Source organism: Bos taurus, chromosome 15, assembly GCF_002263795.3.
Source record: "Bos taurus isolate L1 Dominette 01449 registration number 42190680 breed Hereford chromosome 15, ARS-UCD2.0, whole genome shotgun sequence".
NCBI lineage: Eukaryota > Metazoa > Chordata > Mammalia > Artiodactyla > Bovidae > Bos > Bos taurus.
In genome coordinates, this window is record NC_037342.1 from 80,562,793 (window position 1) to 80,590,791 (window position 27,999).

Below are 27,999 nucleotides of genomic sequence, written 5' to 3' on the forward strand. Positions count from 1 at the left end.
GGCGGGTTCTTTACCACTAGAGCCACCTGTGGAAGCCAGGGAAGCCAGCACGCTGGGCAGGGCGGGGGGAACAGAGCACTGATTTGTACTGCTTGCCGATTTCCGTGGTGTAAACGCACCACCGTGGTCAATTTCGAGCCAAAGCACGCAGCCCCTGACCTCGGCAGTGGGAAGAGAGACACAGGCGGGCTCCCGGGGCGAGGTGCACCAGCCAGGGCTGCTTCCTCTCTGTCCTCCACCTGCCAAGTCGCTGAGCTTTTCAGGACGCAGCATCCTGCCCTCAAGAGGGCCTGCAGACCCCTCAGCCAGGAAAGCTGCCCAGCTCCGGCCATCTTACCTCTCAGCCCCCCGCACTTCAAGTCTCAGCATCCCCGTCGCTTTCGCAGGGCGCCTTCCTTGACCCGCCAGCCTCCATGCCGTGTGCTCGTGCATCCAGCTTTCCCTGAGTGTGGGTCTGCGCGGCTCGTTCCTGTTTCCCTTCCTCACCTGAGAGCAGAGCTTGTCGTGCGTCAGCGGTGCCCAGCACCACGGCTGGCGCGGAGCAGGGTGCTCTGAAGAGCTGTGGGGAGTAGAAGTGCCGGCCGTGCAGCTGGGCCCCGCGGGATGAATAGGAGTCTGCGCGGTGGGGAACGGGAGGAGAAGGGGCATCAGGGACAGAGGCACAGAAGTCGGCGTCCACGGAGCGTGTTCAGGGGGTCCAGAAAGCAGGCAGCGTGCTGTGCAGGCGATGAGGGGCCTCTGGGGGTGAGGCTGGGACGGCAGACCTGGGGCTTGGCGTTCCAGGCCGAGGAGTTGAATGCAGATACCGTCCTCACTGACTTCGTTTCCTAGCCAAGAAGACCGGAGCCAGAGAGGCAGGAATCAGAGGACTTGGGGAAAATCAGGGCTCAGCCATGGAGTGGGGCTTCCTGGGTGGCACTAGTGGTAAGGAATCTGCCTGCAATGCAGGAGACATGAGACGAAGGTTTGATCCCTGGGTTGGGGAAGATTCCCCGGGAGGAGGGCATGGCAACCCACTCCAGTATCCTTGTCTGGAGGATCCCATGGACAGAGGAGCCTGGCGGGCTACAGTCCGTAAGGTCACAGAGAGTCGGACACGACTGAAGTGACTAGGCCTGCACGCAGGTATGGGGTAGCTCAGCCCTTTCGTTTACTTCTCTGTTTATTTTTTTATCTGTTGGCCACATCACATGGCTTGTGGGGTCCTGATTCCCAAGCAGGAGTCAAACCCCAGGCCCGTGGCAACGAAAGCACCTAGTCTGAACCTCTGGACCGCCAGGGAATCCCATGCCCTTCTCCTTTTTCGGTGAGGTGGCTGGGGTCCTTCTTTGGACGCCTCATGGCTCACCAATGCTCTTTTTAAATGTTTGTTTTATTCGTTATTTACTCATTCAGCCGCTCGAGTCTCAGCTGTGGCACGTGGGATCCTAGGGTGCAGCATGTGACCTCTTCGTTCGGCATGTGGGACCTAGTTCTCCCTCACCAGGGGTTGAATCCGGGCCCCCCGCAGTGGGGGCACGAAATCTTAGCCACTGGCGCACCAGGGAGTCCCCTCGATTCTGTGGTTTCACTTTGCCTCGTTCTCAGGATGAGGAAACAGACGTGCCTTGAGCACTCACGATGTCCATCTGGGCACCATCCCGTCTCCGCCCTTCCTGCGGCTCTTTTCAGTCTCACTTATCGACCAAAGCAAAAAGCTCAGAGAGGTTGAGAGACTTGCCCAGGGTCCAAAAGCTGGTTAACGACAGCCGTGGACCCACACGCCCATCTCCTGGACTTCCTAAGAGGGTTTGTTTCTGGCAATGTGGTGTCCTTGGAATTCGCCCTCTGTAATCTTGAATGACTCCCCAGTGTTAGCTCATTCTTTGTTCTACAAATACTTCTTCCCTCTGAGCCTCAGTCTTCTGAGCTGTGACGTGATGGTGGTGGTTTAGTCGCTAAGTCGTGACCTACTCTTGCGACCCCGTGAACTGTCGCCCACCAGGCTCCTCTGTCCATGGGGTTCTCCAGGCAAGAATACTGGAGTGGGTTGCCATTTCCTTCTCCAGGGGACCTTCCCAAGCCAGGAACTGAACCCGGGTCTCCTGCACTGCAGGCAGATTCTTTCCCAGTGACTGAGCTATGAGGGAGGAGTTTGTAGTAGTCAGGGTAAGTACTGCTAGCTGCCTTAACAAATAGGCCCTGCAGCTCAGTGGCTCAGCAGAGGCTTATGCCTTGCTCAAGGCCCCGTGCCCTGTGGGTCAGGGTGGGTGGAGAGCTGTGTGAAGTCCTCTGGGGGTCCTGCCACCCATGGGTCAGCCTCCTCTGGGGCCTGAGCTCTCCCCTGGCTCCTAAGCACCCGGCCATGAGGCTGGGAAGGATAAGGAAGGCACACGGCTCTCACAAAACCCAGCCCAGTGGTAACAGCCATCACTTCCCTTCACTTGTCTGTTGACAAGAACTGGTCCTGGGGGCCCAGGTAAAGGCGAGGGGGCTGGGAAACCCGGTCCAGCCGGATGCCAAGACAGAAGATAACCCCTAGCCTGGTGCACAGGGAGCCTGTCTCTGCCGCAGGGTGGGGCCAGATTCCGTGATTTCCCCCCACAACTGCAGCCACACGGAGTGCAGAAGTCAGGACGCCTGGGTCGCTCCCGCGTCTGCAGCCGGGGCCTCCCGTCACCCCCCCGGCCGAAAGCCGTTCCTCCTCCCGCCCTCCCGGGAGGAGAACCCATCCCTGCCAAGCCTCCTCCGAGGGCGTGTGGGCGGCGAGATAATGATCTGAGCGTGCTTATTGCCTCTTGGAAGGCAGGTGCTGGAGGGGAACCAAGTCCGCTTTGGTTCTTCTCTCTGTTCTCTTCACATTCCTTCCCAAGATAAATTTAGCCAGCCCCGCTCTGAGCGGCGGTACCCAGGATACCGACTTCTTGTTCTCCGAGCCCATGTCAGAGCGTTCCCCACGACTGCGGCCGTGAGCCAGGGACGCAGCCCTCAGGAGCGCGGTCCCGGTTCCGGCCCTGCGCCCGCCCGCCCGCCCCATCCCCAGCCCTCAGCTGCCGCTCAGACAAGGGCCCTGAGTGCTCCAGTGACCTGAGACAGAACTCAGAGCACAGAAGGGCTTTCAGATCTGGTGCTCTGTCCTTCCCAAAGAAAGGCAAGAACAAAAGAGTAATTACCGCCACTTAGCGCCCAGAGGCAAGATAGCTCCGGCTGAAAGCACAGACTGAGGAGTTGTAGGCGTGCATCGGAATTCCAGTTCAGGCAAGCGACCTTGTCGACTGTCTCTCCATCTGCAAAATGGGCCAACACTGCCTTCTTCTTGAAATTTCCCTAGTAGCTCGAGAGACGTGTATTTTTCTGCTGCTCTGTGAATGTGGGTGGGGAGATGGAGCTGGTTCATACGTTGCCTTGGGCCAACCTGAGAAAGCCACAGCAAGGACTTTCTGGAGCCTTCTGCCCACGCCAGACCCTTCTTCTGCAAACTTCCTGAACTCTCCTGCGAGGTCTGCTGGCAGAATTAGGTTCTGGGGCCTCTTCATTTTTACATTGATGATTTCCTTTCTGGTGTTTGTCCTATTCTCTTACAGCTGGTGTGGTTCAAGTTTGGTGCTTTTTGCCTTGCTCTGTAAAGCTCTCTACCACCTCCACCCAGACCACACTGACCATAATTTTCTTTTACATATTTCTTTATCTGACTGCACCAGGTCTAGTGGCGGCAGGCAGGATATAGTTCCCTGTCCAAGAATGGAGCCCCAGACCCCCTGCACTGGGAGCGCGGACTCATAGCCTCAGGACCACCAGGGAGGTTCTGATACTTACCATACTTTTGAGGATGAGGTAGCTGCTGCCATATTTCCTTGTCCTCCAAATCTTTTTTTTTTTTTTTTCCTTTTCGGCCACACTGCACATTTTGCAGGACCTTAGTTCCCTGACCAGGGATTGAACCTGGGTCCCAGCAGTGAAAGCACCAAGTCCTAACCACTGGCCAGCCAGGAAACGCCCCCACCAAGGCTTTGCCCTTGGGGTTAAGTGGCTGCCCTTCTCACAGCCTCCTTCCCAGGCCTGGGTTTGTACTCCCTCTGGGTCTCAGTGTCAGGAGGACCCTTTTGTCTCCCCAGCCTCTCCCTCCAGCTGCAGAGCCCCTGCAGGAAACACACGCCTGGCTCAGCCTCCCCAGAGGCTGTTTTCTCCCCGAACCCCTTCCAGCCTTTCCAAGGCCTCCGTCAGCAGACAGGTGCTTCCCTCGGGCACAGGCAGAAACCGAAGGTGGGTCCCCTCCGGCCACGCGCCCTCCTGACCCAGACAGAGCTCTCCAGGCCCAAGCTTCCTGCTTGTAAAGTGGGGAAGGGAAGGGCCGGAGTCCCAGGAGGGAACAGTCAGGGCTCTCAAAAGGGGCAACTGCATGGAGGCACTCTTTGCAGAGGTAGGCAGGCTGCCCTGCGGGCTCTGGGCCTCAGGGGGGAGGCCAGCCTGGTTAGAGGCCCCGCAGAGGAGCTGGGAGACAAAAAGCACCCTGCCTGTCTTCCCTTCACCCTCTGGCCACGCGCAGGCACCTCCCACTGGCTGGACCAGCCTGACCCGAGGGCAGGGGGCTGGGCGGGAGTGGTCTCTGCAGAGAAGGACAGAGAGGACATCTGACACGGAGGTCAGGTCAGGAGCGCGCCCACCTCAGAGGGTGGGCTCAGGGTCACCCCTCTCACTGACTGACCTGCAGAGGAGGCCTCAGCACACCCGGGTTATAGACGCCAGAAGTGAAACCTCAGGGGCTGAGTCCCAGGAAAGAGCCCACACCTGCAGCCTGTGGTGGTGGAACCAGGATTTAAGCTCCTTTCTGTCTGACCCCGGAGTTCCCAGAGCTGATGTGCGTGCTGGCTGCGTCCTTCAGTGGTGTCTGACTCTTTGCAATCATACGGACTGTACCCCGCCAGGCTCCTCTGTCCACGGAATTTCCCAGGCAAGAATACTGGAGCGTGTTGCTAGCTCTTCCTCCAGGGGATCTTCCCGACCCAGGGACTGAAGTCTCCTGCACTGGCAGGCGGATTCTTTACTGATGGGCCACAGGGGAAGCCACCCAGCCAGCAGTGGCAGTAGCCGGCATTTACAATTTAAAGTGGCTCTTCCCCACCCCCCCGCCACACGTGACCTTCTCCCCCGCCACCCCCACCCCCGCCCCACCCCATGATCCTTCCGTTATCTGTCCCCTTGGGCTCAGCACTTCATCCCCCCCCTCGCTGGACAGTTTGGAAAGCAAACATCCCTGGGAGGGGCGTCGTGTCAGTCGCTGGACACTTCCAGGGACTGAGCTTCTCAGCTGTCCTCTGTGCTGGGAGAGGCCCGGGAAACGCACTGGCTTTAGAAACCAAAAGATAAATGCAATTCAAGTCCTTGCTGACAGTGAGACGGCAAGTAGACCCCTTCACCACCACAGGTATCCCTAAATGGTATGATACCCACCTCACTGTGTTCAGTGAGAATGAAATGTGATCACTCTGATCAGTCTTCCGCGTGGTTCCGGGCACACAGCAGAGAAAGCTCAGAGAGCGAGTTCTTGAAAAGGAGTGGAGGAGGGGCAAATCCAGCATTAGGTCTCGGCCAGGTGAGTCACCCTGGACCAGTCATTTAACCCCTAGAGCCAGTCACACCCTTATCCCACTGGCTTATGAGATTCAGTGTCTAAAAGCATTTACTATCATCATCATCTCAGCCACCCCTGTGTCATGAGGGATCTTAGTTCCCTGACTAGGGTTCAAACCTGCATCCCCTGTATTGGAAGCACAAAGTCCCAACCAGTGGACCGCCAGAAAATTCCTAAAAGCGCTTTTTAAAGCCGCTCTACAGAGCACTTTCGGAATCAGTGTATTCCTTCACAGTGTCGGCACCAGGGAGCCTCTCCCCAGGCTTTCTTTGTTCCAGACCCTGTTCTCAGCCCCTGACAAGTGTGACTTCATTGTTTTCATAGAAGGACTTCTGTATTATGCTTACTAACAGATGAAGGAATCGACTCTCAGAGAGGTTAGTGACTGTCCCAAGTTGGGCGGCTGGCAAGTCGCAGAAGCAGGCTTTGAATCCAAGCGGGCCGAGACGCCCACGGCAAGGGGCACACCCGCCTGGGAGAGGACTCCCAGAGAAAGAGAACCGCGGAAGCCTGGAGTCCAGCGGGGCTCATTGGCCTCCACGTCACACTCACTTAGAGGAGTCATTCAGAAGGCAGCCTCCCGGGACCTAGTCCTGAGCTGCTGGTTCTCTGGGTTCAGGGCCGGGCCTGGAATCTGCCTCCTTAACAAACCCTCCAGGTGATGGCTGTGCAGGCGGCCAGCTGACCACACGGGGAGGACCGCGGCCCGCCCCACCGTCGGGCAGGGCTGGGCTGTGAACGAGGGCTGCAGGGCTCCAGGGGACCCTGAGGGTTCAAGCAGGAGAGACGGGAGCCCGCAGCGAGCCTGCGCCTTCCCCTCTGGCCTCCAGGTTCGCCAAGTACTACAAGATGGACAACGGCAGTGAGTACCGCACCCTCCTCAAGGCTTTCGGCATCCGCTTCGACGTGCTGGTGTACGGAGACGTGAGTTCCGGGCCGGGGGCGGGGCGAGACCAAGGCCCTTTCCGGGCCCGCCGTCGGGGGCGGGTGCTGCGGCTGACCCGCCCAGCGACCCTCGCTGGTCACATTTCTGCGGCGGGGTGGGGGTGGGGGCGCCCACTGGTGCCCCGAGAGCCTTCTGGCTCCACGGCCGCCCTGGCTGGGAGTCCAAGTTTAGCCTCAGGCCTCACCCGGCGCTGCCGGGCGCCCTGCGCGCTCACCTTGGTATTTGTGCACCAGGCTGGCAAGTTCAACATCATCCCCACCATCATCAGCTCCGTGGCGGCCTTCACCTCGGTGGGAGTGGTGAGTGCGGGCCCTCCAGGCTCGGTCTCGCCCGGGGCGCGGGGTGGGTGGGAAGCAGGCCAGCCTGGAGAAGGAGGGGGACGCCCTTTGCTGCCTGGAGCCATCCCCTCCGCGCTGGGCCAGCATCTCCTGTCCTGACCCCCACGTGGCCAGCGTCCCCCCTGTTACCAAGTCCGAGTTCCCCATCACCGTGAAGGTGGCGGGTTTGGGGTGGTTGGGGGAGACCCCAGGGTTCCCAGACCTGAGAGCCGAGCAGGCGCAGAGCCCGCTCCCCGGAGTCGGGAACAATGCCCCCGCCCCGCCCGTCCCCCGCATTCTCTCGGCTTCTCCCGGCGCATTTCAGGGTGGGCCCACCCCCCGGAGCTGTGGAGGTGGGTCCCAGAGACAGAGCAAAGCCCTCGAGCGTTTTCCTAAAGGAAGGTCAGCCGGGCAGCTCTGGAGGTCGCGCCCCACCCCCAGGGCAGTCCTGCCCCCGCCCCAGCTTCCCCCCACCCTGCCCCCGCCCGCAGTGCTCAGGGCCGCCCGCTGTTCCACCAGGGCACCGTCCTCTGCGACATCATCCTGCTGAACTTCCTCAAGGGGGCCGACCAGTACAAGGCCAGGAAGTTCGAGGAGGTGAGTGGTGGGGGGGTGGGGGGGTGGGGGGGAGGAGGGAGGTGTCCTCTAGAGGGAGAGGGAACGGGGCAGGGAGGGAGCTGGACCCTGGACTGTCCTGGGTCCACGAAGGGGAGTTCACTGGGCCTCAGTGCACGTCGGGTGTCTGAGGGGCGTACCTTGGCCGAGCGCGGGGTGTGGTCATCGCTCTCAGCATCCCCACCCACTCGTCGTCCCTCGGGGGTGGGCAGACCCTGCTTGCCTTGGGGTTCGCTTTGCCCTTTAGCTGCATGGGAAGAATCTTGGGGTCACATCCATCTGCCCTCGCTCTCCTCGGACCCGGCCGTGACCCGCGACGGCTGAGTCCGCCACACGGGGGCCCACGGGAGGACCCCACTCGCGGTCGGAGCCCACTCACGCCAGCCTTTCTGCCTGCAGGTGAGCGAGACCACGCTGAGGGTCCCAGCCTCTGCCCATCCCGGGGACACCAGCGACCAGACCACGGAGGAGAAGCAGTCCACAGACTCAGGCGCTTACTCTATCGGCCACTAGGGCCTCTCCGTGGCCTCTCCCACCAGGCCGCACGCTCAGCCTGGGGCGCCCAGCCTCCAGCCGGGAGACCCAGCGGGGCGCGGTGGGGATGGGAGGGGAAACAGCTCTCATTTCTGCTGCCCACCCACAGGGGCCACAGCCGAGGCCTGGGTCTGACCGCCCCGCCACCCTGCAGACAGGTCCTGTTCCCACGAAAACCCCCGTCTCACCTGCACCCCCTGCCTCACCCCGCTCTGCTTCCCCAGACCCCCAGGGCGGTGGTACCTGGCCGTCCCCCTTCCAAAGAGTAAGAGATAAATATAGGAATAACCATAGCCCACAGGAGCCCAAGTGCCAGGCACCTTCACACGTGTTAGCTCATTTACTCCTTAGAATAGTCCTGCGAGGTAGGTATTAGGTTCCCTTTTCTGAAGATAAGTGGAGGCTCAGAGAGGCTGAGTCGTTTGCCCCGGACACACAGCCAGGAACAGCCAGGAATCGAGAGAGCTGGGATTTGGACCCGGGTCTGACTCACTTCATCACTCCCACCCCACCAGGAGACAGGGCACACCAGAGGCATCTGTCTGCCCTTCCCCTTCAGCCTCCCGGACCTTGACCACGATCCCGTTTCCGCTTCCTCACGAGGGCGGCCCTTGCAGTCCCCAGCAACTCAGGCAGGCCCCGTGTCAGACGGGGGTGCAGGGTCCCTTTCTCTGACTTAGGTGGATCCCAGACGCAGAAGGAAACAGGAGACGTAACCGTCGGTGAATTTTTCCTTCCCTCACCTCAAGCCGGAGAAGGGAACCTTCTTGTTTTCTCTGGGACCCCCACAGGGTCATACACATGCAGGCCCCTCACTCAGGAGCCCAACTAGGCACCTACTCCCCTGCCCGGTGCAGAGTGGGCTTCCCCACCTGGCGCCCTGTGCCAGGAGGTCAGCGGGTCTTCTCCATCACATGGATGAAAAGGTCGGGTGAGACCCAGCACCCCGTGAGCAGCCAGTCAGCGGGCCTATCCCCGCGGGGCCCGAACGAGGTGGTCGGCCTTGTGACATCAGAAACTAAAGGGGCTTTAGGGACCCTCTTGTCTGATTCTCTTCCTTACAGATGAGCAAACCGAGGCCATGGGAATGGCTTGTCCGTGGTCCTGCAGTTAGCAAACCAGAGGTGTCCTGCCGCTCGGGGCCGGGCAGAGGGGAACCAGGAGCGGACGCGGGCAGCCTGGCTGCCTCCCTGTGCCCAGTCGCCCCCTTCCTTCTGTGTTAGGGGCCCAGAAAGGTCACCAGGGGCAGGTCCAGCTAAGCATTACGAAGCCTGTGCTAAGTCACTCAGTCGTGTCCGATTCTTTGAGACCCTGTGGACTGTATGTAGCCCACCAGGCTCCTCTGTCCACAGGATTCTCCAGGCAAGAATCCTGGAGTGGGTTGCCATGCCCTCCTCCATGGCATCTTCCCGACCCAGGGGTCGAACCACGGTCTCTTACATCTCCCCCTTTGCTGAGTGGGTTCTTCACCACTAGCGCCCCCTGGGAAGCCCTTATGAAGCCTGAGGCATACGCTCTGTGAGTCATCTTTTGGAAAAGACTACAACATGAGGCATGGGAAGGGGCTTGTGCCACTGAACAGCTCTGGAGTGGGAGATGCCGCAGAAAGATGGGCACCCAGGCCAGACCATGAGGTCTTAGCCGAGCTTGATTATACGGGGAGGGCTGGTCCCTCCAGAGAAGGTGCAGGGAAATGGGGGTCAGGGCACCTGAGGGAGTCGTTTAGGAAGGCCCGACCCCTGTGACCCCCACCGCATGGGGAGAAGGGGTGAGATTTCCCCGCAGGGGGCCCGTCGCCCCTTCTCCTGCTCTGCCTCAGTCCAGCCCCTGTCCTCAGGATGCTGGGGTGACACTTCCCCAGGTACCAGCCAGAGGAGGAGGCAGCGTCCGGAGACCTGAACAGTAGAGGGATCAGTGAAGGCAGAGCTGACCTCTCCAGCCAGGAGCCCCACCCGCGTTCCCGGTGAACCCAGCTCTCAGGAGGCTGGGCCAAGCCTGGGGTTACAGCGGTGTTTGTTCTCTGATGAGGGGATGGAGGCGGCTCCGTCCTGGGGGCACCCTCTCCTGCAGCCCCTCCCTTCCCTCCAGACTGCGACAGTCCTACAGCGCCTCTGCCCATCCCAGGCCAGCACGTGTGGACGTGTGACCCTGATGTTGTCTTCCCCACGGCCGATTAGGTCAGGATTCCCTGTGCAAGACTCAGGGCTGGCATCAAGAGCAGTCCCAGTACTGACTCACCTCGGCCTCATCACGTGTGCTCAGCACGCGCGTCACTGACTCTGCCCCTAACCCGGATAAGCTTGCTGCCCCACCCACCCCTGCGCTGTGCTCATTCGTGTCCAACTCTCTGCGACCTCATGGATTGCAGCCCACCCGCTTCCTCTGTCCACTGGAGTGGGTTGCCATTTCCTTCTCCAGGGGATCTTCCTGACCCAGGGATCAAACCCCCGTCTCCTGCATCTCCGACATTGGCAGGCAGATTCTTTACCACCAGTGCCACCTGGGAAGCCCAGGCTTGCTGTGAAGCAGTGAAGTCGCTCAGTCGTGTCCAGCTCTTTGCGACGCCATGGACTGTAGCCCACCAGGCTCCTCCATCCATGGGATTTTCCAGGCAAGAGTACCGGAGTGGGTCACCATTTCCTTCTCCAGGGGATCTTCCTGACCTGGGGGTCGAACCCAGGTCTCTCGCATTGTGGGCAGACACTTTACCATCTGAGCTACCAGGGAAGAGCTTGCTGTGGTTTGTCATTAGCCCTGATAGAAAAATAAATTTGCAATATGTGGGCATTTGAACCAGAACCCATGCTCATTCCTAACAGCTCAGCAGCAAAGTTTACATTCCGTGATAACCGGCCATCGCCAAGCAGTGGGTTAAATGAGCAGTAGCCTTTGTCTAATTCAACTTTCATTCTGTTGAGGAAATTGAGGCTAAGGTTTAGACTAAAATGGTAGATCTGGGACTCAAACCCAGACCTTTGTGAACCTGGAGTCTGGGGTCGCGACTTGTGTGCCACATCCATCTGGGGAAAGTGAAGAAATTTGTTGGCCCCTTCTTTTCTATATGTTAGGCAAAAACAGTTGCTGTTGCTGCAGGAACAAATCGTGAAATCTCAGAATGTTGTGCAATGAAGTAGGTCAGACAGCCCTTCCACTTGGTAGCTATGCCGTCTGAGACATGTGAACCCCCAGATCACTACAGCAAGGGAAGTGAGAACTGGAAGGTCATGGGTGACCATAGAGGGTCATTTAAAGGCCAGGCCTGGGACGTCCCTGGTGGTCCAGTGGCTACGACTCCACGTCACCCAATGCAGGGGGGCTGGGTTCAATCCCCGGTCAGGGAACTAAATCCCACACGCTACAACTAAGAGTTCGCGTGAGCAATGAAGACCGAACATCCAGCGTGCCACAACTGAGACCCAGTGCAGCCAAATAAATAAATGAATATTTAATAAGCAAACAAATAAATGCCAGGTCTGGCCTTTGTATCACTTCCAACGGCCTCTCAGTGGTCAGACTCAGTGCTGTGCTGCAGAACCCAGCTTTACTTCAAAGAATACCGGGGAAATATAGGCTTCCCAGGTCCCCAGGAAAAGAAAATGGTGAACACAGTACTCTTGGCTTCGCTGGCTCCTTGTTAATAGCTCTTCTTCTCCACAACCCCTCCCCCCAACATGTGTTCTAACGGTTACACACATTTTTCCCTTCTGTGTTCCTTCTCACAAAACCTTTTTCTTGGCAAGTTATCAATCAATCTCCTGGAGGTATTAACAGACAACACACTCAGGAGTTTCTTCTCCTAAGAATATTTGCTTTTTAGTCAAGGATTTCAAAGGTGAAAGGCCTTAAACAGCCAAAGGAAAGAATATATAATGGTTGAACTTGAGGGTGAATAAGAGACAGGACTGGATACTTGAAGCACATCTTATCTACTACCCTGGCCTGCCTCAAGCAAGCTTCAGTCTGGAAGGATCTGAGCCCTCCTGCCATCCCTTTCTCCTCCCCTCCTCCTTCTCTGACCTTGGCTGGTCATATATTGGGACACTGGGATTAGCTAGAGCCCATTCCCAGTCAAGGAGATAAGTGAAGGCTGAGAGGAGGGAATCTGGGTTCCCTGGTGGTTCAGACAGTAAAGCATCTTCCTGCAATGTGGGAGATCTGGGTTCAGTCTCTGTGTCAGGAAGATTCCCTGGAGAAGGGAATGGCAACCCACCCCAGTATTCTTGCCTGAGAATTCCCATGGAGAGAGCGGCCTGGTGGGCTACAGTCCATGGGGTCGCACAGAGTCGGACACGACTGGGCGAGTAGCACTTTCCCTTTCACTGCCATTCAGCAAGACCCAGGAATACCAGTCCCAGAGCCTCCTGTGCAGAGATTAGCCTTCCCTCCCTGCCATCCCGCCCCAGTGCTTCCGCTTCTTTTAGAAGGACAGTCTCAAGAACCAGCTTGTTGGACTTCCCTGACAAAGAATCAGGACCTCGCTGATAAAGATTCCCTGGTGGCACAGCAGATAAAGAATCTGCCTGCCAGTGCAGGGGACACAGGTTCAACCCCTGTGCCGGGAAGATGCCACATGCGGCGGAGCAACTCAAGCCCATGCGCCTAGATCCTGTGCTCTGCAGCAGGAGGAGCCCCCGCAGTGAGCAGCCCAAGCACCACAGTGAGGAGTGGCCCCCGCTCACTACAACCAGAGAAAGCCCGTGCACGGCAATGAGGCCCAGCGCAGCCAAAATGAGGTAAATCAATCCTAAAAAACAGAATGAGGCTGTTGCAGTTTGCAAAGCAGGGACATGGGTGTGACCTGACCCCAAAGCAGCTCCCCTTCCCTGCCCTTGGAGAGACTGAGATGCTGGATTAGGAGCCTCCTGACTCAATCTCCATGCAAGGCAGATGGACAGACCCCTCCGCTGAGGACAGGCCTCTTCACCCCGAGGCAGTCCCCAGGACCCAGCCCTGGTGCGGTTAAGGCAACACCAAGGCCCATTCTCCTACTTCCAGAGGCCTGCTCACGTCCGAGAGCCTCAACCCTGAGGTTCAACACCAACCACTTCCCCTGCAGGTCTCCCATCCTGTCTCCTCCATCAACTCCAGCACCTTTGCAGGCAGGCACAGCCTGCAAAACTGGATTGTCTTAAACATTTGTCTTCTTTGTTTCTTTTGGCGGCCCTGGGTCTTAGTCGTGGCTCGTGGGGTATTCATCGCGGCACGCGAGCTCTAAGTTGCGGCAGGCATGTGGGGTCAAGTTCCCCAGCCAGGGATGGAACCTGGGCTTCCTGAATTAGAGAGCATAGTCTTACCCTCCGGACCACCAAGGAAGTCCCCAGACCGTGCAGTCCTAAGACTCCACGTCTCATCCGAGGCCTGTACAGATAGATACACACACAGATACTCACACAAGTAGACCTGTATGCAGATCTGTTCAGACACACACTGACGCGTACACACACTCCCAAACATGCTGCCCAAAGACACAGTGGTGCACATGGAGGTGTGCGACACGGATCAGGTGTCTAAGGTACAAAGTGACACAGATACACACACTCAGGGATGTACACGGACATACGAGCGTCTCCATAGAGATGTAGAAAATGTGCACACAAGCAACACACAAATACACGCTGACTCACACAGATTTGTGCATATTTACAAGCACAGATTCACATATACACAGACATATACAGGTGTCTAAAGACTACTCATGCACACACCAAGACACCCACACACCCGTGTAAACAGGTGCCCCAGACATCCTTGAGCACGCTTCCTGGGCCCCACGGAGATCCACACCCCCAGGAAGTCTCTCTCACTCTCTCTCTCACGACCCAGGGCTCTCTGCCCTCTGAACCCAGTTTGCAGTCTCAGCTTCCCGCTTCTTCAAGCTCGGATCCTTCCTGGAGCCCAGCCTGGGATGAATTAAGAGCAGGAACACTGTTCTGTCTCAGTGATCCCCGGACCGAGAATATGGAAGAAGCCGGGAGACCCGGGCCTGGAGAGCCAGCCCGGGAGCCACCTGGCTGCACACGGCCTGACTTGGGCCCCGAGCCCCTCGGGGAGCGAGGCAGCTCCCTGCTGAGACCATGGCCCCTCCAGGGAGGGGAGGGAGGCTGGGGACAAGAGAGGGGATGCAGGATGGAGGGGATCGAGGAGGACAGCCTCCCATGAGGATGTGGTCGGGGAGCCGTCTCGCAGAGAGCTGGGCCTTGGACTCAACTCCAGGTGGCTGAATTAAAATCTGAATCAAAGCCACCCATTCCAGTCCATTTTAGTTCAGGGATTCCTAAAATGTCAGTGTTCACTCTTAGCATCTCCTGCTTGACCACATCCAATTTACCTTGCTTCGTGGACCTAACATCCCAGGTTCCTGTGCAATATTGTCCTTTACGGCATCGGACTTTACCTCCACCGCCAGGCTCATCCACAACTGAGCCGTGTTTCCATGTGGGCCCAGCCTCTTCATTCTTTCTGAACTATTCCCCAGTAACATATGGGGCACCTTCCAACCTGGGGGTCTGTTCTTCCGGTGTCCTATCCTTTTGCCTTTTCATACTGTTCATGGGGTTCTCAAGGCAGTAATACCGGAGTGGCTTGCCATCCCTTCTCCAGTGGACCACGTTTTGTCAGAACTCTCCGCCATGGCCCATCCGTGTTGGGTGGCCCTACATGGCATGGCTCAGAGCTTCATTGAGTTAGACAAGGCTGTGGTCCATGTGATCATTTTGCTTAGCATTCTGTGATTGGAGTTTTCATTCTGGAATCTTTGGGTTTGTAGTTCTCCCTTCTTCTGTCTGCCTTCTGTCAGATAAGGATAAAAGGCTTGTGCAACCATCCTGACGGGAGAGACCGGCTGTGGCAAACACTCGGTCTTGCTCTGGAGGGCAGGGCCATGCCCAGTATATTTTTAATCCAATTGTTTTCTATGAAGTCCTACAAGAATTTCTAGGACTAACACACAAAAAAAGACATCCTTTTTGTCATAAGGGATTGGAACGCAAAAGTAGGAAGTCAAGAGATACCTGGAGTAACAGGTAAATTTGGCCTTGGTGTACAGAATGAAGCAGGGCAAAGGCTAACAGAGTTTGCCAAGAGAATGCACTGGTCGTAGCAAACACCCTCTTCCAACAACACAAGAGAAGACTCTACACATGGACATCACCAGATGGTCAATACCGAAATCAGATTGATTGTATTCTCTGCAGCTGAAGATGGAGAAGCTCTATACAGTCAGCAAAAAGCAAGACTTGGAACTGACTGTGGCTCAGATCACGAGCTCCTTATTGCTAAATTCAGACTTAAATTGAGGAAAGTAGGGAAAGCAACTAGGCCATTCGGGTATGACCTAAATCAAATCCCTTATGATTATACAGTGGAGGTGACAAATAGATTCAAGGGATTCTGTCTGGCACACACAGTGCCTGAAGAACTACAAACAGAAGTTTGTAACGTTGGACAGGAGGCAGTGACCAAAACCATCACAAGGAAACAGACGTTCACGACGGCAAAGTGGTTGCCTGAAGAGGCTTTACAAATAGCTGTGGGAAGAAGAGAGCAGGAGGGAAAGGAGAAAGGGGAAGATCTCCCCAGTGAATGCAGAGTTCCAGAGAACAGCAGGGGGAGAGAAGAAGGCCTTCCTCAAGGATGAGTGCAAAGAAATAGAGGCAGACAACCGCATGGGGAAGACTAGAGTTCCCCTAAGAAAACTGGAGATACCAGGCAGCATCTCATGTAAGGACGGGCACAATAAAGGGCAGAAACAGCAAGGACCTAGCAGAAGAGGGTTATTAAGAGGGGGCAAGAATACACAGAACTGTACAAAGAGATCTTAATGGGCCGAATAATCACAACACTAGAGCCAGACATCCTGGAGTGTGAACTCAAGTGGGCCTTAAGAAGCATCACTACAAACAAAGCTAGTGGAGGTGATGGAATTCCAGCTGAGCTGCATAAAATTCTAAACGATGATGCTGTTAAAGTGCTTCACTCAATACACGAGCAAATATGGAAAACTCAGCAGTGCCCACAGGACTGGAAAAGGTCAGTTTTCATTCCAGTCCCAAAGGAAGGCAATGCCAAATAATGTTCAAACCATACAATTACACTCATTTCATATACTGGCAAGGTAATGCACAAAAGCCTTTGAGATATGCTTCAGCAGTATGTGAACCGAGAACTTCCAGATGTATAAGCTGGACTCAGAAAAGGCAGAGGAACCAGAGATCACATTGCCAACATCCTTGGATCAGAGAGAAAGAAAGGGAATTCCAGGAAAATGTCTGCTTTATTGCTAAAGCCTTTGACTGCATGGATCACAATAAACTGTGAAATTCTTAAAGAGATGGGAATACCGGACCACCTGACCTGCCTCCTAAGAAATCTGTATGCAGGTCAGGAAGCAACAGTTAGAACTGGACATGGAACAATGGATTGGTTCAAAATAGGAAAAGCATTATGTCAAGGCTATATATTGTCACCCTGCTTATTTAACTTATATGCAGAGTACATCGTGAGAAATGCCAGGCTGGATGAATCACAAGCTGGAATAAAGATTGCCGGGAAAAATATCAATAGCCTCAGATATGCAGATGACACTACCCGTATGGCAGAAATTGAAGAAGAACTAAAGAGCCTCTTGATAAAAGTGAAAGAGGATAGAGAAAGGAGAGAGAAAAAAGTTGGCTTAAAGCTCAACATTCAGAAAACTAAGATCATTGCATCCAGTCCCATCACTTCCTGCAAAATAGAAGGGGAAAAGTGGAAACAGTGACAGATTTTCTTTTCCTGGGCTCCAAAATCACTGCAGATGGTGACTGCCGCCTCGAAATTAAAACACGCTTACTCCTTGGAAGAAAAGCTATGACCAACCTAGACAGCATAATAAAAAGCACTTTGTCACTTTGTTGACAAAGATTGGTGTAATCAAAGCTATGGTTTTTCCTTTAGCCATGTTCAAATGTGAGCATTGGACTCTAAAGAAAGCTGAGCGCCAAAGCATTGATGCTTTTGAACTGTGGTGTTGGAGAAGACTCTTGGGAGAATCCCTGGGACTGCAAGCAGATCCAACCAGTCCATCCTAAAGGAACTCAGTCCTGAATATCCATTGGAAGGACTGATGTTGAAGCTGAAACTGCAATACTTTGGCCACCTGATGCAAAGAGCTGACTCATTTGAAAAGACCCTGATGCTGGGAAAGATGGAAGGTGGGAGGAGAAGGGGACGACAGAGGATGAGATGGTTGGATGGCATCACCGGCTCAATGGACATGGGTTTGGGTGGACTCCGGGACTTAGTAAAGGACAGAAAGTCTGGTGTGCTGCTGTCCATGGGGTCGCAAAGATGGGACATGACTGAGCACCTGAACAGCAGCAGGCAGGTGGGAGAATAGAAAACCGGCCAGTCTCCGAGGTGAAAACAGCTCAGGGCTGGAAGAGCCAGGCGCCCTGAGAGACCCTTTCTCCTTGCCCCATCATATGGGGGCCCCAGGCATGACCTCATGGCTCCTCCCAGTTCTCAAATCTGACACAACCCCTGCATTTTGGAAAGCCGCCACTCTGCCCCTAAACCACAGGCCTTATTGAATCCAAACAAATAGGGCTCCTCAACAGGGGCATCCTCCCCCAGACCCTGGGGGGGCCTTCAGGAGCAGGACCCCCGCCCAGTCGCTGCTGCCACCAGGGGCCACTGCAGAGAAACCCCCCAGTGCCACCCGCTCCCGCCCCGCCGGCAGGAGTCCCACTCCAGCTGTTACTTCTCAAAGTCCCCCTGCCCTGCCCGCAAAACCAGAACAAGGGCTTCCAGGATTCTCCAACCAGAGGACTCCTCCAAAGTGCGCAGCAAAGAGACAACAGTCAGGAGATGCTGTGAGAACGTGGCTTTATGAACCGGGGTGGCTTCGGGGCAAGAGGGCCGAGGGTGAAGCGGGCAGGCAAGGGGGTGGGGGGCAGGGTCTCCCGCCTCCAGCTTAGTAGGAGCAGACGAAGGGCAGCCGCCTTTTGCATGAAGCTCGTCGCCAGTGACCCCCTGCAGGCAGAGAGCACAGTGCTGTCAGTCCACCTGAGTGTGGCCTGTGTCCCCCAGTGCCTGGCCAGGCACCTCTCAGCTGACCTTTGCCGGCCAAGCCGAGGGCTGTGTGTCTCCCCATGTCCCAGCTAGCCACGATCACTGATCTCTTCTCTTGCAGAGACAGTGTGCTAAGGGCTTCCTATGGACTGTCCTTCCATCCTCACAGTGATGCCAGGAGGTCAGGGCTGCCAGCACTCCCACTTCACAGATGGGAAAACTGAGGCTCGGGGGAGTGATAACCTGCCCTGATCTCAGCAGACAAGCAGTGAATGGAGCCAGTTGAGGACCTCGGCCATCTGAGCAGCCCGTGTGGTCTTCGCCCCTGTTCTAAACTCCCGCACGTCGGGCAGCCCTGCTGTTGGGAGCTGGGGAATCATCTGTCAGCTGGCCCTAGTTCCCACATGTTTCCCGTGTCCCTCAGCCACACTTCACATTATCGAGTGCCCCTCCTGTTTGTCCCACACTCTCTCCTTGCCACCGACCCATCAGAGGAAGGGAGGGAGCCTCGCTGAGTCTGGAGGACACAGAGCCCCCAGCCCATCCAGGACCCCTCACTGTGGCTCTGAAGATCCCTGCACCTCAGCGCGGCTCACACACAGGGCGGGGTTCTCCAGTGGGGGAGGCTGTGTGAGGGGAGGCGTGTCTGTGCAGCTCACAGGGGCGTGTGTGTGGGTCCACCCCCCCACCACCACCTTGCCCAGGCGCCTGGCCCCCTCACCTCTGGTGCACAGGGCCACACAACGGCCTCTCCCAAACCTAGGTTGTCCTGCAGCCCAGAATGCAAAATTCCAGTAACTCCCATCAGTCCAGAAAAATCTCCTGCACCGTAACTACAGAAGAGAGAGGCTGGGTCAGAGGGCGGAGGTCCAGGAAGACAGGTGCTGGGGCTCCTAAGTCCCCTGAGCATCCCTCCTGGACGTCTATAATCTCCTCTCACTGTGTCACCTGGATAGGACCCCACCGTACAGACCCACCCCCAACGGTTTACAGGTAATGACACGGAAGAGAAAACATCGCTTCCAGCTCTCACGCAGAGCAGGCTTCTCAAACTTCACTGAGCAGACACATCTCCTGGCGATCTGGTGGAAATGTGGATTCTGATCCAGGACGTCTGGGGTGCGGCCCAGGATCCTGTATTTCAACAAGCTACCGGGTGATGCTGATACTCTGGTCCCGGGACCACAGCTGAGAGCACTTACTCAGGCACCGCCCCCAGGGTCACTCTGAGAGAAGGACCCCCTCAGAGATGAAGACACCGAAATACGGAGGCAGGCATTCAGCCACTAAGGGACCAAGCTGGGTGTGAACTCTTGTCTCCTGACTCCAGTGACAGACTGGTAGACATTTCACAGCCAGCTCTGGTGGAGAGTGTGAGGCAGACGAAAGAAAGAACCCTGTTTATGATAACTGTCCATTTCTCTGTGCAAACGCACCCACCAGGGCAGATTTCAAGCTGCAAGCGTGAAGCCACTGAACACGGGTGAAGAGGAGAAGCGCTCAGTCATCACGTCTCCTACGTCAGCACAAGCCGGCTTCCGGGGCCAGGATGAGGCTCGGTGGGGCAGGTGGTGCCTTGAGGCACTCAGAAACGCCCGAGCCCCGGGCCTTCCCTGGTGGTCCAGTGGTGAAGAAGCTGCCTGCCCTTGCAGGGGCCGTGGGTTCGATCCCTGGTTCTGGAAGACCCCACGTGCCGCAGAGCACCCACTTGTGCTCCCACTGCTGAGTGGGGCTCTCGATTCTGTGCGCCCCAACAAGCAAAGCCACCTCAATAAGAAACCCATGCCCCACAGCCAGAGGGTGCCCCAACCACACCTAGAGAAAGCCCGTGTGTGGGCAAATATGAATACAAGAAAAAGGCTTTTAAAAGATAGGGGATTGACTTCCCAGTATTAAACCAACCTTTTTATAAAGGACAGAAAGAAAGAGCTTCCTCTCCCTGGACACGGGCCCCTCACTTACCCGACCTCTGATGAAGCCTCCGATCCAGACCTGTCCGTAGTTGGTCGTTGTGCTCAAGCGATGGATGATAAGGTTGACATTAAAGTTGTGGATGGAGGCGAGGTTGCCTCGGTAGCACTTCCTGCAGACTCTCTGCAGAGAGAACAGGCGGGAGAGAAAATTCACTGTTTTCATGTTAAGTTCCTGAGTCTCCAGGACAGACCCCACATCCATTTGCAAATCAGAAATCAGATATCTACTGCTCCCCCTGAATCCCATCTCTTGTGCCTTTCTTTGGGCTTCCCTGGCGGCTCAGCTGGTAAACAATCCGCCTGCAATGCGGGAGACTGGGGTTTGATCCCTGGGTTGGGAAGATCCCCTGCAGAAGGAAATGGCAACCCACTCCAGTACTCTTGCCTGGAAAATTCCATGCACAGAAGACCCTGGTTGGCTACAGTCCATCGGGTCGCAAGTGTCGGACACAACTGAGCAACTTTACTTTCTTTCTTTCACTTTCTTTTCTGATGCATATTAGGCTAAGAGAACCACTAGTCTAAATAACAAGAAACAGAACATTGAATCCAATCCCGTCTCTCCATCCCAGGTCCCCCGTAGCAGCCTCGCTGCCATATACCTGAGCTTTCCTAAACCGCCTTGGGGTCCCCACCAGCCTGTAGCGGCAGCTCTTGCACTCAGGACTGCCCAGAAGTTGCACTGTCTCCTCTTCCTTGGGGCACTGCACGTCCTCATCTAAGTCATCTGGGTCTGAGGCCCCCTCATCATCGTGGGTGTCCACGGCTTCCTCTCTTCCCGACTCAAGCACCTCACCACTCAGGGCCAGCTCTCCTTCCTGCCCCCCTGAGCCTTCAGAGTCCTGGCTCAGGTCTGCCTGTGTCTCCAGATCACCCAGATGGGGGACATCCTTCTCTGGAAAAAAGAAATACCCCAGCATCAGACCAGGTACCACCTTCCTCCAGGACCACGGACAGCTCTGATAGCTCCACCCAGTCTTACTACGGATGCCATCTGGAACCAAAGACGGGAAGGATCCCTTGGGGGTTGGATGAGCCAGAATTCTTGCATCACACACACAGTTGCATGAGAACCTGATCCCAGCTGACACCACGTGTGGGTAATTTGGGAGTGAGAGATGTGAGAAGCCCTCATCTTCACAGAGGGGTGTTTTTCCTTGGAAAGGAGCCCTGGGGGAATGTTCAGGTCACAGCTCTGGGTCCAGGAGAAATCTAACTAGAGAGGGGCTGGGGCAACTGAACAGTGGGCTGTGGCCCTGGACCTACCAGAACAAAAAATGATGCAAGAAAGATGAGCGGAAGATGGATGAGAAGGGAAGGGGAGCACTCACCCAGATAGAGAGCAGAAACTGTCCCCAGCAGCAGAAGGAGCAGGAGCAGGCAGCCTTTCATGTTCCTACAGTCGTCTTATGACAGACACACAGCTCCACGATCCCTCCTGAGGTCTTCCCTTGTGTCTGCACGGCCCCTGGAACACAGTGGAGAGGCAGGGTCTGCTCAACTGGTAGATTAAAGGGCAAAGTAGAGAGCTTCCTTGTCTCCCAGCGAACAGACCCCGAGCTGGAGGATCAGGGGAAGAACAGGGGGTTGTCAGCCCAAGTCCCTTTTCCTGAGAGAACATCACTGCTCCCTGGGACAGAGCTCAGCTCAGACCAGCATTCCTGCAAGAACAAGCGTGCTCACCTTCAGGGCCAGAGTCAGACACACTGGGGAAGAAGGGGGAGGACAGGGGTCATTAAGGTGCACAGGACCGGAGTCCCCGCTGGTTCCCATATAAAGCCTGGGTTCTTCCCAGGCCTGGACCTGTCCTCCCGGGGAAGCCGAGGGAGTCTTACCTCCTGAGAGTCTGAAGCCTCTGCTCTCAGCCTCTGGCTGTTGGCACACAGAAGCTGCCCTTATACCAGGGTTTGGGGAAGTGGGAAGAGGCCAGGAGGATTGCCCCAGGCTCGGGGGTTGGACAGTGGGGCTGATAAGAGGTTGGCTCAGTCCTCCCACCCTTGGGCCCTGCACTCTGTTGGGACGTCAGGGACCTGCCTCCTGTTTGGCCATAGATGTCCCAACACCCTAGTAGGCTCCAGAAGCCCCCGTGACTACTGTCCAGACTGAATTTTTATCAGTGCCCCTAAAGGGTGCAGGTCTGTACAATCCTCCTCAGTCCCAGAAGCAGCCTTCCCTGGGTCAGTTTTCCAGCAAATGCCATGGAGGATCCGGGGGCAGGGAGACCAGGGGGAGGAGGGGGAGGTAAGGGAGGCTCGGCCCTCCTGAGCTCTTGTTAGGCCGTGTGTGCACGCTTCCTGTGTGTCACATCCCTGGATCCTCACCTTCCTCACCTCGGTCCCACGAGGACGTGCGATCAGCCCAACTTCACTGATGTGAAGAGTGAGATTCAGAGAGGGCAGGGGACTTGCCAAGGTTGTGTGGAAAGTGGGGGAGCTGGGATTACTAAGCCTTTGAGGCTCAAAACCTTCTCTCCCTCTCTGTGTCTGTCTCTCCCCCTCTTTCCCTTCTTCACTCTCTTCCTGTTTCTCCCTCTCCTCTCTCTCCATCTCTTTCTCATCTTTAAGATGAAAAACGCATGCTCTTTCCTTTATACCCTGGCTCTCGATCAAGGCTCTCAGCCTTTGCACAATTATTGTTGGGAGTCAAATCATTCTTTGATGGGGGTCGGTGGAGGGGTTCTCCTATGTTTTGTAGAAAGTTCAGCACCGTTAAGTCACTCTGATATGTCTCCACACATTTCCAAATGTCCTCAAGAAAGCAAAACTGCCTCTCTCAAGTTCACTGACCTAGTTCAGGCCTTGTTGTCCAGCCTAGAGGCAGATCTTCTCATAAGGAAGCAACAGCTGGAGTGGAGACCTTCGTACTGAGTCTTCCCATTCTCTGTGGGCCACGCTTCCCTTCCAATCCACCAGCCCCCACGGTCGGCACAAGAGGCAGCAAATGAGGCACTCAGCTCAGTTGCAGAGTTCAAGGGGACACTAAAGAATTCAGTAGTCATGATAAGTAAACATTTCATGCAATCTTTCTTAAAAGTCAGAATCACTGCAAAAGAACCGTGATGAACAAACGTCAAGTATTCATCAGTCAAGTTCCAGCCACATTCACTGCAATCCAAGGAGAGGCCAGCAAGGGCTGGGGCTTGATTTTGCCGGACATCATGGCCCAGAGCCCATGGACCTGTCAGGGTGTTGCCTCCACTCTGGGGTAGCCTAGCTGGGCAGTATTTTTGTACCTTGGATTCCAGCCCAGCGCTCAGGGCACCAGTGACAGGTCACCTAGGCTTTCTTGCCTGGCCTCTGCTCTCCCCGGGGCCCTGCAAATGAAGAAGTGTCTGAGAGGCCACTTCTGGGCTGATTACAGAGTAACGGTCTCAGCCGTTATCTCCCGGGGCCAACGGACCTGACCCTCAGCTTATCTACCTGACTTGGGGCTTGGGGGAATTGGTCAATTCCAGAGAGGGAAAACCTGGTCTTCAGATTTCAAGCTGGAGACTTCCCTTGGAGGAGGAGTGGAGGCCTAGGCACTCCTCCATTATTCTCCCAGTCCTGGGCCCAGGCCAGGGACACCATTCCACACAGCAGTTGGGATGACCAATAACATCGGCTGGTGTTGCAAACCAACGCCATGATATGCTTTTCAAGCGCTGTTTCATGTAAACGTCCCTGTTTCACACATTAGGAAACAGCCTCTCAGAGAGCTGAAATAAGTTGCCCAAGACCACACGACAAGTCAGAGACAGGCCTTCCGGCTCCTTATCCGCCTGCCTACCCTTGGCCTCCTGTCCCTGGAATCCCATCCCTCTCTCCGGCCTCTCCCCTAGGCTGACCCTGGGCAAAGACATCCCAGTGACTTCAGGGGCCCCCTCGACATCATGATGATGTGGCCCAGTGTGAAACTGGAAACAGCTCTCTAGGCCTTGCCACGAGGCAGGCAGAGTCTTACTTCCCCAACCAAGGATCGGTCCCACACGCCCTGCAGGGGAAGCTCAGAGTCTTAACCATGGGGCTGGAAGTCTGGACATAACATTTCTGGAGCTCCACACCATCCCAACGCTGTGCTTCAGTAAGGCTTTTGTATCCTTATCCTACCCTCTTAGTCTTTACGTTCACCTGAGGGCCTTAGGCACCGCCGTTCTAGTCGACAGATCCATCAGAGAGGGGAAGTGACTTGCCCAAGGCCACATGGCGAGGTCGAAGACGCATGTCTGAGCCTAGTGAGTGACTCCCATGACCTTGCTGTCTTTGATTCGCTCAACTGTTACCCATTAGGTAATGGCACCTACCTTTTCAGCATCCGGGAAACCCCACCTCTGGAGCTTACCGCGGCATCTCTGTTCGTAGGGGTTTCAGCTCTGCCCCTTGTGTGAGGTCCGTCAGCCCCACGTCTCGCAGAGGGCAGTGTGCTGTGTTGTAAAATGCAATCGCCACTCCAGAGTCAGCCACTCGGGTCTCAATATTCCCATCCACAAACCAAGGCTGATGACAGCGCCTACCTCTAACGAGATCCGCTCCAGTAACGCTCCGAGGACAGTGCCAGGCATGTGGGCTCGGGGTAGCCTTTGTAAGGAAACCAGGACCCAACTGTCCCCCTGGTCAACTACTACGCACCGAGAGTTGGCTGAGTGCTGGGGTCCAGCCCCAGTGGATCCAGGGAATTCGAAGCAGGGACGGGGTCAGCGAACTGGATACAATAGCTTTAATTAAATATTAATTAGAGATATGAAGAGTAATAGAATAAGGAAGGCTCAGTAGGAAAATTCAGCGGAGAAAAGAGGCTGAATAACTTGGTTTACATGGAAAGCTAATAAAGTTCCAAGACAAGGAATTTCATCACCTACATAGGCCGCAGGCGTCCTCCCGTTCTCCCGAAGGAGAGGAGACACTAAGGCCTCCCTGGTCAGATCTTAGAAGCCCAGGCACAATTAGTAGGCTTGACGAGCCTCCACGGTCCAGATGGGAATTCAGCCAGAAGGCGAGAGAAAGAACGACATGGGGAGACCAAGCTTCGGTGAACAAGGCCCGCACTTTATATTCCAAAGTAGTTTTTATACCTTAAGTTGTACATAGAGGATAATGGGGGAAGGGGTAGAGTCATGCAAGGACAGCAGTCCTTGATCCTAATCGAAGCCAGGCTTTCAAACTTATCATATGCAAAAGTTTAGGTGATTTACATCATGTTCTGGCCAGGAAGCCTGTTAACATTTTATGACCCTTTCTTCAGAAAACTTATTTTTCTCAAAAGGTGATTATTCTAAAGTCAGGCGCCACCCTCTGAAAGCATTAGATAAAGTTGCATTCCTATAGGGCAAAGGTGTGGTGGGCTATAACAAGAAGAGAATTAACTCAAGGGTCCAAGGTTTCAAACATTAAAGCTCCTCCTTACATTCCTTTACACTAATTATATTAATCAATACACTCCCAGGGACACAGTAGGTAAGGCATATGGAAACTTAGCAGCAAACATTGGCCCAACAAGTGAAAAACCCTTCACCAATACAATTTCTAATCAATCTTTTCACTGCTCAAAGGAATCTGTATTTAGATAGTTTAGAACATCTCATGCCTCTCATGGTTGGGAGGCTGTGAACAATCAAATGTGGCCGGAAGAACCTGTTCAGGCAGGCTAGAGGACTTCCAAAGGAGTCTGTAGGTTGAAACACTCTTGTCACGCCCAGGAACATTACCAACTGGAGCTGTAAGTTAACTCTTTTTCAGAGAGAGGTGGTGGGGGACAGCCCCCTGTAAAGTCAGAGGTGTAGGTGAGAGCACAAAGCAGTAAAGTAGGCAGACTCTGGTTTTGGGGGTGGGTGCTTGAGAATTTCCAGGGGGACTCCTGAGGCTCGATCCCGCCTTTGTGTATGCTGAGCCTTCTTCCTCATGACCTTTGCCACAGGCGGAGTTCCTCACACTGTTCCTCACACTCAGCTCGCGGCAGCTGAGGGCCCGCTCTGTGTTCAGGATGATGTAAGGAACTCCAGGGACTCTGCTGTAAAGACGCCAGCTGAACTGCCCAGGGCTTAGTTAGCATCGTTTTGCAGGGGAGGGTGACAGGAAGCCCACATGTGGGGATATCAGGCCAGCGCTCCTACTGTATTTAAAATGTATCTAAGGATGCGTAAGATGCGGCCTGTCGCCTGCACTGTATCGTAGACTGCGCGGGGAATTGTCCCAGAGGAGACTCACCCTGTGATGGAGCCACGTCAAGACACAGGATCTTTCCAGGAGCCCAAATGCCTCCTTGTTGATTTAACCCCCAGAGATAGAAGTCACACCTCTGCCTCTAACACACCGCCAACAGAAGAGATTTGTGAGGAACGAGATGAAGTCTCCCTGAGCACAAAGTCAGAGCCCAGCACATATTTAATGCTTCATAAACGAGGGACTTTGTTGCTCTTTATGATTAATTCTGGAACAAAGAGAAGCAACGCCTCCCCACAGCAGAACACAAAGTCCCTGAGGACAGGAGCGAAAGCTCTGCTCCAGCACAGGGCTGAACCCGTAAGTTGTGTCGGAAAACCGCCGTCATGGAAATCTAGACAACAGCAGGTACAGTGGACCTCGGTTTGATTTCTTAATTTTTTACCTCACTCTGCAAACTTGCGTAAGTAGCCTCTCCTATCGGGGCCACACTCAAAACATTAAGGTTCTTGATTTGCTTAAGGCCTTGGGGTGGGACTTCACTGGTGATCCATTGGCTGAGACTCCAAGCTCCCAAATCAGGGGCCGGGGTTCCATCCCTGGTCAGGGAATTAGATCCCACTTGCTGCCACGAACAGAGCCTGTGAGACACAGCTCCTGAGCGCCTGAGTTCTACAGTTCAGGGCCACAGCTAGAGAAGCCTTTGAGCTCCAAGGAAGACCCAACACAGCCAAATCAAATACATAAAAAATGAAATTATTTTTAAGTGAGGTTTTTCCTTTGCCTCTAAGACCGTTGGACCTTCTATACTTCTGTGAATTTCAGCAATTCTGGAGAAAAGGGCTTCACGGCATAGACGCCTTACTTTCTCACCGCACCCCCAGCAGAGGGTTCAGGACGCCCTCCTTCCTCACCTCGGACTGGGACTCCCTCGGCTCCAGCGAGGTTGGAATCCTGTGCCCCAAGGGGAACACAAGAGTAGAGGACTCGGGGCTTCCCTGATGGTCCAGTGGTTACGAGTCCACCTTGCAAGGCAAGGGACACTGGTCCAGTCCCTGGTCTGGGAAGATGCCAGGTGTCGCGGGGCAACTGAGCCCTGAGCTGCAACTAGAGGGTAGTCCTCACTGTTGCAACCAGAGAGAGCCTGCGCGCAGTGATGAAGACCAGCACAGCCACACGCAAATGACTCTTTTAAAAGGTAGTGCACGGTCTCCTGCCTCCCCTCCATGTGTATCCCATGTGATCATGTCCAGGAAGCAGCCAACACTTCCAGCCATGAAATCCTGCTGACTGAAAGGCCACACTCTGGAGATCCTTGCATCCCTCCATGGGTCACATTCCGATGGTCAGCCTGGGGCACAAACCAGGTCACCACTTCTCTAAGCCTGGTTCTGTCGAAGGGACAATAGTTACTGATCACACAAGGCCATCCTCGAAGGTGCCTGCCACAGCTAGGGGCTTCCCAGGGAGCACGAGTGGTAACTAAGCCACCTGAAAAGGCAGGTGACGTAAGAGACATGAGTTCAATCACTGGGTTGGGAAGATCCCCTGGAGGAGCGCACGTCAACCCAGACCAGCATTCCTGCCTAGAGAATCCCATGGATGGAGGAGCCTGACCAGCTGCAGTCCATGGGGTCACAGAGAGTTGGGTATGACGGAAGTGCCTTAGCACACGTGCCTGCACTCGCAACGGCTGGGGTGCTTTACAGATGCACAATAAGCAGAAACAAATAGCAGATTCTTTTGTGTTCCCTGGAGAAAGAATGACAACCCGCTCCAGTATTCTTGCCTGGAGAATTCTATGGACAGAAGAGCC

General features: G+C 55.2%; 2 protein-coding genes across 6 annotated transcripts in view; one reads left to right on the plus strand and one right to left on the minus strand.

Annotated features, from left to right (window-relative positions):
• The window catches only part of P2RX3 (purinergic receptor P2X 3), a 35,928-nt gene extending 25,112 nt beyond the window's left edge, over positions 1 to 10,816 (plus strand). Inside the window, exons 9-12 of the mRNA XM_059875178.1 lie at positions 6,442 to 6,535; positions 6,791 to 6,856; positions 7,394 to 7,471; positions 7,889 to 10,816. Coding sequence (XP_059731161.1) covers positions 6,442 to 6,535; positions 6,791 to 6,856; positions 7,394 to 7,471; positions 7,889 to 8,002 — 352 coding nt within the window. The 3' untranslated portion in view covers positions 8,003 to 10,816. The remainder of the gene's footprint in view (positions 1 to 6,441; positions 6,536 to 6,790; positions 6,857 to 7,393; positions 7,472 to 7,888) is intronic.
• Positions 10,817 to 17,870: 7,054 nt separating this feature from the next.
• LOC617374 (proteoglycan 3) lies at positions 17,871 to 26,640 on the minus strand. 5 transcript variants are annotated; one of them, XM_024975545.2, is made up of 7 exons: positions 26,229 to 26,640; positions 22,833 to 23,024; positions 21,378 to 21,514; positions 20,649 to 20,941; positions 20,036 to 20,167; positions 18,795 to 18,906; positions 17,871 to 18,034 (listed from the first exon to the last, which is right to left on the minus strand). In XM_024975545.2, the coding sequence occupies exons 3-7, from the start codon at positions 21,436 to 21,438 to the stop codon at positions 17,976 to 17,978; spliced, it is 657 nt and encodes a 218-aa protein (XP_024831313.1). In that variant the 5' UTR covers positions 21,439 to 21,514; positions 22,833 to 23,024; positions 26,229 to 26,640; the 3' UTR covers positions 17,871 to 17,975. The 5 variants fall into 5 exon arrangements, with proteins under 5 accessions (XP_024831313.1, XP_005216606.1, XP_024831314.1 ...); XM_005216549.5 differs by lacking the exon at positions 26,229 to 26,640 and adding an exon at positions 23,279 to 26,210; XM_024975546.2 differs by lacking the exon at positions 22,833 to 23,024.
• Positions 26,641 to 27,999: the final 1,359 nt, after the last annotated feature.

Coding starts and splice junctions, on each gene's coding strand:
- LOC617374 (XM_024975546.2), bottom strand. CDS start 21,438: ATGAAAGGCTGCCTGCTCCTGCTCCTTCTGCTGCTGGGGACAGTTTCT. Junction 20,942..21,377: donor AGTTTCTGCTCTCTATCTGG/GTGAGTGCTCCC, acceptor TCTTTTTTCCAG/AGAAGGATGTCCCCCATCTG. Junction 20,168..20,648: donor GGCGGTTTAGGAAAGCTCAG/GTATATGGCAGC, acceptor TTCTCTCTGCAG/AGAGTCTGCAGGAAGTGCTA.